General features: G+C 43.5%; 1 protein-coding gene across 1 annotated transcript; it reads left to right on the top strand.

Annotated features, from left to right (window-relative positions):
• Positions 1-1502: 1502 nt before the first annotated feature.
• Positions 1503-9310, top strand: si:ch211-203k16.3 (angiopoietin-related protein 7). The gene is made up of 9 exons (XM_037751301.1): positions 1503-1648; positions 2897-3149; positions 4554-4769; positions 6336-6455; positions 6573-6687; positions 6805-6942; positions 7803-8019; positions 8143-8338; positions 8420-9310. The coding sequence occupies exons 2-9, from the start codon at positions 2994-2996 to the stop codon at positions 8564-8566; spliced, it is 1305 nt and encodes a 434-aa protein (XP_037607229.1). The 5' UTR covers positions 1503-1648; positions 2897-2993; the 3' UTR covers positions 8567-9310.
• Positions 9311-10245: the final 935 nt, after the last annotated feature.

The following is a 10245-nucleotide window of genomic DNA, read 5'->3' as shown; positions in this document are numbered from 1 at the left end:
AAATCAGCGAGTGTATTGATGAAAAGCTTTATGATGAATTACTGCTATTGGCTCAAATTGATCATTATTTCTTTTCTGACACAAAAATGCCCAGTTAGCACCATGACGTTTTGTAAATGTGGTTTTCTTATAGAACTTGAACTGGACTGAACTAAGGAAGGACGTGCTGAAACAAGGAAGGAAGAAAACAATTCTGTCCTTCCTTAAAACTTGATAATGAATGAAATTGATAATGAACACTTGAAAATATATAACTTTTCATCTTTTTACAGTATATGCACTATTGTATTATGTCTAAACCGCCTTGATTGTGGAACCAGGCTAGATCCCACTTCCCATCTGGTTAGCAGACTTTTTTGCATTCATTACTTGAAGCCTCCTGCTCTTTTGTAGCTTTAATGTTTTCTGTTAGAAATCAGCAGCATCCCTTCATGTCCTGTAATTCTGTTGACTTATTTGTTGTTTGTATTATCTCTCGGGAAGCTCATTGTAGTCAAGGCCAGCAGGTAATTACATGTAAGTTGTTACATGGTGCCACCATGTGGCCTTCCACACGGTTTCTCTCTCAGCAGACACCACCAGATACAACAGCGACACTTATTCATGAGGGACGTTTTAAATTCCTGAGAGCATGTATGTGGAATAAAATTTGTATGCATTATATTTGCAATGCATTAGTGTCTGCTGTGTGATGTGCAGAGTGGTTTAAAAATAGCCGAAAGATGGCTGCTTGACGTTTTCCTTATCAAGGTCTCTTTGAGAGAGTTTCTTCAGGCGGTTTTGCGAATTGATATAGATACAGTCACGGTACAGATAGCTGATTTAGGAAATGTTATTTGCATTTTATAACAGTCTATTAAATAGTTTATATTATAATTCCATAAAAAAAAAATTTAGCTTTTAATAGCATTTAGTTTTTTCTTCTGACAAGTAGACCATGTATGCTGAGCCTTAATAGTGGAGAGCATAAAGATGTAAAGAGCGGCTTGGCTACTGTAATAGGATCAGCACCCCTCATGCTCCCACTCACATCAGCCTTCATTACAACCAGCTTTGAGCAGGATTATTGTGCCTGTAGGTGATGCTTATTTACTGTTGGTGCTGATGTGTGCTGATGCATGTAAGTTATGCACTCTATTCCTTCCATTCTCTGAATCTGAAAATCTCTATATATGTTCTGCAGAATCAGGTTATTCCTCACAATATTCAGTCAAATCGAAAAAAGCTTTATAACCATGAAATACACTTCAGTACATATTGACACAGCATTTGATGCTAAGTTGTTTTGTACTCACGTTGTACTATGAAAGAGGGGGATATTGCTAGTAGATAAAAAAGCTAATTTTATAGCTTTTTCTCTTATCTGTCTCTTTTACCAATAATTTTATTATCGCCTCCCCATTTGTCTGCCTCCCTCCATCCCTCAGTCGTTGTGAATCCTCTTAGAGGTGGATTATGGGACTAAGATGTCTAACTGAGAGGGAGAGAGAGGGAGAGCGAGGGAGAGACAGAAGAGCATGAAGCACACAGAGTGAGAGAGAGAGAGAGCAATACAGGAGGAGATATAGAGAAGGAGAAGAAGAAAATGGAGAGAACCCCTCGGCCTGAAATGGGCCGGGAATGGGGTAGAGGATGGTCTGTAACTGGGGTGAGTGCACTACCATTTATTACATTTGCTACAAGAGGACAGCAACTAAAGAAAAAACTATTTCCTGCAAAGTACAATACCACTTTTTGTTATGATATCTGTGCATGTGTGTATGTTATTGAGCGAGACTTAGAAAGTTAGAATACACAAACTATTACCTGCATCCTAATGCAGCTTAATTAAGTCAAAACTTCCGTTTGGCTTTAAGAGCAGGTGACGTGGACAAGCTTGTGTGTTTATTGAGTTACCTGAGGACGAATTACAGTAATGTGATAGACTGCGGGGATGACCTTCCTCTTAATTAATCTCACTTTCTCAAGTTTATGTTCCATTAGTTGTACTGAGACAAAGGTGTGTTAGAGAGACTGTGTGTGCTACAAGGAGTCTTGATGGCTTAAAAGAACAGCGTGTAACATTTTGGGGGGATCTATTCACAACTATGTTTTCATTAGTGTATAATCACCTGAAACTAAGAATCGTTGTGTTTTCGTTATCTTAGAATGAGCCCTTCATATCTACATAGGGAGCGGGTCCTCTTCAGAGTCCGCCATGTTTCTACAGTAGCCCAGAGCGCTTAAACTAAACAGTGGCTCTAGAGAGAGCCTTTCACGTTTTTACGTTACCTGAAGGCCATCGTAGTTCTCCAACACGCTTGTGAAACTGCGGTAACGTGAGCCGCAGAGTGCAAAACCGTGGTACCGCCAGCCGCCGTCTGACTTCCATTGCTCCTAAAGTAGTGTTAAGCATGATTTATGCTTGCCGCATCCTTGAGGGTCGCGAGCATCTGCATGGCCAAAGTGATGTCACACCCTCAGACATGGCGATTCGCGGGGGGTTCCGTGCGGCAGGTTTTGCCTGTATGTGCACATCCAAACTTTTCTGACGCGGACTGGCAGAAAAAATTGAGAACTTTGAGGAGCTTTGAGAATGTCAGTTTGCCGCGAGGAGAAACCCGATCCGAATGTTTCTTCATCACGATTCTACATCAGCTCATGTCCGTGCCACCGTCCTTGTGGAAAGTAACCGAGCCCGATGACCTCTGGTCACCATTGCCATGGTTTTGCACTCGCTGGCTCACGCTACCGCAGTCTTGGGAAGAGAGGAGTGAGCGGAGGGGTACTCAGTTGGTTGCAAACTGCCACCACACCACTAGGTGACGCCAAATCCTACACATTGCCCCTTTAATGAATTAGATACTCTATTGTAGGGAGCATAACACACTGATTTCCTCAGCTTCTCTCCTTGTAGGGAGAGCCAGCAGAGCCTCACATGGTGAAGCACACACTCCCGTGTCCCGTCCTCGCTCTCACTGACCAGGCAGGGACAGACTAACCGGGCGGCAGCGATGTCTCTCCTGTCTTTAACCAACCCTCCCGGCTGGAGCGTGTGCTCTGCTCTCTGCATCCTCATCGTGTTGCTCCCAGAGGCCAAAGCAAACGACCTGAACACCACCACTCAGCGCAATGGCGGGGGATCCCAGTGCGGGGAGTACACTAACCAGGTAATTACTGTAAACATCCTGAGTACAAGCCAAAGTGATGTTCTGTTTCCACCTTTTACTCCAGAGATGTGTCAGCTCTGTGAACGAGCTACTTCATGAATGTAGCGTTCTGCAGGAATGAATCATGCAAGACAGCAGTGGTGGGAAAAGGACTTGTGACTGATATATTATTATATATTATATTAGATAATACTGATACTGAACAAGTTGTATTTTACAGATGTAGTTGGTCAAGTTGCAGCTAGTTTAGTTCAACAGTTTGGTCCAGTTGTTCCCAATCTAGGGTTCAGACCCCCTCCAAAGGGACACAAGTCAAATCTGAGGGGTCTTGAAATAACTAATGCAGTTGCTTCATTTACTTTTTGGGTAGTTTAATCTAAAGTAGGGGTGTAAGAAAATATCGATACACTTGAGTATCGCGATATTATGTTTTGCGGTACTGTATCAATTTTCAAAAATATTATATGGACATAGTTTACTTGCAGAGATTTGTGGCAGACAGTGGCTCAGATTGCACAAAAATTAGTGCTACGATGTTGGATGTAATAGGGACTGTGATAAATACAAACCCAGATCCCACTTTCTGATCGCTTAATAAACTCTGATTTTATGCATATGGCAGTGTGTTTTCCTAAAATTAGATTTTAGAAAATCGCAATACATCGCCTTGCGTACAGTATCGCAATATATTGCATCATAAACCCCGTATCATGATACGTATCATATCGCCAGATTCTTGCCAAAACAAAGCCGTAATCTAAAGCATTGTATTATACTGTATCATATTAACTGATCATATGTTGTTGTTTTTTATCTTAATTTGAAAAGTAACTAGAATGATGGCGATGACTCTCAACTAAACTAGACTAGAGTCCAGAATGATGTCTTTAATAGAGACTGAATAGGGGCTGATGATAAGGATACAATCTGCTGTCATTGTATATGCAATTTAATAGCACAATATAGACATAGGCGTATATCAGGATTGTCAACTTTCTGGAAAATCAATTTAGATGGATAGTTTATGGATAAAATAATCAGACAGGAATGTATGCTTTTGGCCAATCCAGCAAATTACTTGAAAAAAGGGTATTTCAATACAATATTGCCATAACATGTGAATATATTAGCACAACTCCAGATGCAAAATAAAGTGTTGACCTGCAAAGTTCTCTCTATAACTCTAGTTTAAAATGAGATGAACTTGTGGCTGGTTTGTAAGGACATGACATTGAAAATAAAAAGCCTCTCTTGGCAGGACCCAATGTGCTGCACCTTGAATCTTCCACATTTGTCACAGCTGGGCTTTTGAAGGCTGTAGTGATATTATTTATCAACAGCTATTTTTACACTCTGTTGAGCACCAGCAGCTCTGGGAGTTAGAGGTCATTTGTCACCTCACAGGTCATGGAGGACGGGATGTGTCGGCTGGTGGCCACGCTGCCTCAACTGGACGAGCAGAAGTGCCCGGATATGTTTCGCTGCACGGACGAGGTCTCCTACTGGCTGCACGAGAACGAGGAGAGGAAGCAGCAGATCGTGGCCCTGAAGGAGACCATCTCTGAGCTGCAGGAGGAGCTGAGGAACCACCGGCACCGCATCAAAGTCCTGGAGCTGCAGGTGAGATCTCCATATGGACTTAGCAGACCTGGGTCAACCATCAGCAACAATCCTGTCAACTGCTTTGGACTTTAGTTCGACCTGCATGCAGCTCCCCGGATGTTGTGACAATGTGACTGCTCCTTTTTACAGACTAGACATGCTGCTCATTTGGAAAGTAAACTTTTAAAAGTTATTTAAAGACATTAAATATAACTTTTCAGGGCCAGACTTTTTGTTAAATATTAACTTATATTTTGTATTTCCTCTGCTCAAGGCCTTTTGGTTGAGAGACTCAGAGTCAGAGTCAGACTAGACATAAATATTTGATCAAATAAGTCTTGGACGTGGTTTAATTTACTATTCATTTGAAAGGAAGGAGACAAAATTCATAAATGTGTTCTCTGTATACTCAAAAAACATTTTTTTGAACTCTCACTACCATTAAAAACACTTTCCTGTGCTGTATTTTAGTACAGGAAACACCTTAGTTGTGTACAGTTCTGCACTGTAATGTGGTGCCTGGTCATCAGGCCTGCTCCCCCCCCCAACTCCCCCTCTAACATGTCCTTGACCTTAGCCACTAACAGGATTAGCTTCCTACTCTTCCACGTGCTGCGTCATGCGTCTCAGGCAGTGAGCCTATATAAACACAGACTCTCAGCTGGACCAAAGGTGGTGGAGGGGGTTCAAGTGTTGTGTGAGTTGTACAGGAAGAGAACAGGGCATGAGAGAGGGCTCCAGGGTTTGTGGTAATGGGAGTTAGTGTTATCCTCCATGTGCAGGCTCGGAATAGACTGAAGTGCCTGGCTTTAAGTTTTATAAGGGAGTCCTTGTTGTTTCGACAGCACCGGGAGACGTCGCATGTTTGAGTTTTAATATGTGCATTGAGATCGACTTGAAAAATGCAGTTGTCCATCATAGACCTAGTGGGTGTTAAGTTAAAGCTGCACAGAAAGAAGAAATCTAAGATCATTTACACCATTTTAAAGGAACAGTGTGTAACATCTATTAGCTGAAATGGAATATAATACTTGTACCTATGTTTTCATTAGTGTATAATCACCTGAAACTAAGAATCGTTGTCTTTTCGTTAGCTTAGAACAAGCCCTTCATATCTACATAGGGAGCGGGTCCTCTTCAGAGTCCGCCATGTTTCTACAGTAGCCCAGAACAGACAAACCAAACAATGGCTCTAGAGAGTGTATTTCATGTTTTTACGTTACCTGAAGGGCCGTAGTTCTCCGACACGCTAGTGCAAAACTGTGGTACCGCCAGCCGCTGTCTGACTTCAGTTGCTCCTAAAGTAGTGTTATTATGGTAAGGATGGTCTCTGAGCGAGGCGAACGGCGTTACCACGACGGTTTTGCACTCGGTGGCTCACATTACTGCAGTCTTGGAAAGGGAGGAGTGAGCGGAGGGGTACTGGGTTGGTTGCAATCTGCAACCACACCACTACATGCCGCCTAATCCTACACACTGTACCTTTAAAGGGTTTCTTTAATACATCTCACTTATTGCCTACTGTATGTTCTTCTTGTATGTATGCGTGCGTGTGTGATTGGGTATTTTCATGTATGGTGTCAGAATGAAGAAAGGACCCACCTGAATATCTCCCTGGAGCAGCGTTTTCATGAGTTGGAGCATCACTACACTGAAGCCACCACTCTGCTGCATCTACAGGGCACTCTGATCCTTGACCTCCAGGTATACCCACTATGAGTAGTACTATTTCACTTTCAGTGTGTGTTGTTGGAACAAAAACATCAAAAGAACATATGCACACCGGGTGGTTTTTGATAGTTTCACTGTATTTCTCTTTAGAACCACCTCCATAATCTGACACTTTCGATGGATAAAGTCAAAAGCAGCCCCGGGTGCATGATCAACATCGTCCGTCCCAACCCGCTGATGAGTGCTCAAGAAGCTCTGCACCCAGGTACACACTCTCAGATACATACAGTACATGCAGTGCTATGATATCCCAGCAGAGGGCGCCAAACACCCCTTGTTGATTTACTCCCTCTCACTCCTGTCTCACATTCTCTTCCCTCAGAGATTCAGCATGTGAGAAACTGTCCCATAGACTGTGCTTCCATCTACTACAATGGAGTGAGGAGATCAGGCCTCTACACGGTGGTGCCATCACTGGCCGGCATGCCTGTGGAGGTCTATTGTGATATGGACACAGACGGTGAGTTGCACAGTCACACATGGGTAGAAAGTTGGCTTGGCTGCGACTGTATTTCACCAGAATCTCCTAAAGTTTCAGTCCATGGGGGAGGGGGCAGGGGCGGTGATGCCTCCATCTAGGGTGCCCTTCCAGTGGAGAAAACATGACAAGGTGCCTTGTAGGGTGCCCTTCCAGTGGAGAAAAAGTGATGAAGTGCCCTCTAGGGTGCCCTTCCAGTGGAAAAAACATAACAAAGTGCCCTCTAGAGTGCCCTTCCAGTGGAGAAAACATGACAAAGTGCCTTGTAGGGTGCCCTTCCAGTGGAGAAAACATGACAAAGTGCCCTCTAGGGTGCCCTTCCAGTGGAGAAAACATGACAAAGTGCCTTGTAGGGTGCCCTTCCAGTGGAGAAAACATGACAAAGTGCCCTCTAGGGTGCCCTTCCAGTGGAGAAAACATGACAAAGTACCTTGTAGGGTGCCCTTAAATGGAGAAAAAGTAATGAAGTGCCCTCTAGGGTGCCCTTCCAGTGGAGAAAATGTGATAAAGTTCCCTCTACGGTGCCCTTCCAGTGGAGAAAATGTGATGAAGTGCCTTTATATAAGTGCCCTTATAATTAAGAAGATGCAATGCAGTGCACAGATAGGCTGCCCTACACGCTACAAAACGTCTTGCGCGCTGGTGCCCTTTCAGTATTTTTTCGCCCCTGCCCCTCAGACAGCCTGAGTCCACCACTGTTGGCAAGCACACACTCTAGTTGCCGAGTACCAACACCAGGGTTGCTGTGGTGCAGTCGACCTGTGGCAAGATGGGAACAAGAATAACAACCCATAAGACATGACATATTCTTTCCTTTCCACCTCTCCATCTTTTCGCCTCAGGTGGTGGCTGGACCGTGATCCAGCGTCGTGCTGACGGCTCACTGAGCTTCGACCGCACCTGGAGGGACTACATGGACGGCTTCGGTGACCTGCACTCAGAGTTCTGGCTGGGCAATAACCACATACATGACCTGAGCACCCAGGGAGACTACAGCCTGCGCATCGACCTGGAGGACTGGAGCAACAAGCACAAACATGCCATCTACCAGAGCTTCAGGTCGGTGGCACGCACAAGTGCACAACAAAACACATGCACTTACTTGTATGTTATTGCAAAACGTGCACACCCGTCTCTACCTCTTGCATAATTTCCCTACTGCTTCCACGTATGTGTTTGCAGTGTGGAAGATGAAGAGCATCAGTACCGTCTCCATGTGTCAGGCTTCAGCGGGACGGTGCAGGATTCTTTCAGCTGGTACCACGACAAACAGGGCTTCAGCACCCCAGACAGTGGCAACATCTGCGCTGAGATCTCACACGGTGGCTGGTGGTACAACCAGTGCTTCTACGCCAACCTTAACGGAGTCTACTACCGGGTAAGTGTGCAAAGATTAACCGTGACTTCAGTTTAAACTTTCATAAAGGTCATGAGTGTTTACTACGTCCTGATCCTGCAGGGAGGTCACTACACCCCTAAAGGCCGGGGGCCGCTGGGTCCTGATGGGATCGTTTGGTACTCCTGGAAAGACTCGGACTATTACTCCCTACGCAAAGTCACCATGATGATCCGACCACGCTCTTTCCGAACCCGTCTGTCACCATGACCCACTGTCACCATGACAACAGGAACAATCCGGGCAGTATAGGGGTCACACCGGCATCTCAGTGACGCCGTGGTGATGATGACATTTTACTGACAGAGCTCATCAAGAAGGAACTGAACGTCAACAACAATGGCCTTCTGCTATTTTTGAACCACTGTTTGTGCAAATGTGGCTGGTGTGCTCGATAGCCTCAAAACCGTGGACTCATTTTCTGCTGCATATTTTTTTTTTTTTTAAAACAAACTTTATACTGCGGAGTTCTTTTTGGGACATTTTTCATTCAGTCACATGGAAGTGAGTTCTTCCTTATTTTCTACTTCTATTTTGTACCTTTAGTTTGATACTTTGACACACTATTAGCAGCCAAAAAAAAGGTACATTTGTACAGTGTGTTGACAGAGGAGGCTTGTGCAACTAAACAGGAAGACTGTTTATTGAACGATCTGCATATGGTGTGTGCTTATCTTATTGCATATACGATTACTCTATTATCTAACTTTATTCATTTTGAATTGCAGCCAACTATGAGTTTAATCTATTGTGTAAAAATATTTGTCGAAATAAAAAGGGTTTTAATACTATAACAAGTCAGGACACCGGATTATATTAGATCTAATAACCCTTTGATTTGATAAGTGCTACTGTCTCACAGTATAGGGTAAGGCAGAGATGGTGTGCTATATGAGGACAGTGTATAAATACATACTGTATGGATTGTACAATAAACACTATATATACACAAAATGTGACACAAATGATACTATTTCATATAAAAGAAAGCTCCAAGTTCTGCATGCTGTTGATCTGTGGCATCCAGTTAAGTGTTACTTACACTCAAATTACTTCACATATGGGTTTCCACAGACCTTTAGCCTATTGGCAGATTTGTGTCAATATAGCAGGCATGTGCTGAGCAGAGGTAAAGTCGGTGGGCCAAAGGGTACTGGAAAAAAGCTGCAGGTTTGTATTGCTGGCGATCCCGACCAACTTCACTGTCTTTCAGAGGCTGTAGCAGCAGGCTCAGGTTTTTAGAGCTACAGTGATGGTATCATATGAAACTAGAAAACCTAAGGGATCTATCTGGTACAAACCATGTCATGTTAGCTTGTCGGTAAAAAGGCTAAATAATGCTCCAAAGTTGGGGTCCCTTGACCTCTGACCTCAAGATATGTGAATGAAAATGGGTTCTATGGGTACCCACGAATCTCCCCTTTACAGACATGCACACTTTATGATAATCACATGCAGTTTGGGGCAAAAAACATGCAATTTTTTATATTTTCTGTTATTTTCGTCTATTCTAAAATGGTGTATTTGAATATTTCTGCATACTGGGATCCCTAAACAGCCTTGGAAATGCATAAATTGGGTATCACTGTAATGCTGAGACTCCTGTGAATCCAATGAACCCAACTGTATTCATGTGTGATGATATTACTCCCCATAGTAGCCATTTCATTGTAGTGAGATCATTTTTTTTAAATTTGACCTCACAGTATAAAATGACCTGTGGTGACCTCTAGGATAATCCCAGCCTCAGGAAACTTTACAACCACAAACTAGACATAGACCTAGACCTAGGGCATTCAGAGGATAGATGGCTTTTCAAGGTAGATTGAGAAAAAGGGTGTTTCTGAGCAGTTTCCACAACAGAAGTGCTCGCCATCCAATCGCAGAAA

Source organism: Sebastes umbrosus, chromosome 18 (genome assembly GCF_015220745.1).
Source record: "Sebastes umbrosus isolate fSebUmb1 chromosome 18, fSebUmb1.pri, whole genome shotgun sequence".
Lineage (NCBI taxonomy): Eukaryota > Metazoa > Chordata > Actinopteri > Perciformes > Sebastidae > Sebastes > Sebastes umbrosus.
This window is presented reverse-complemented; position numbering and strand designations above follow the sequence as displayed.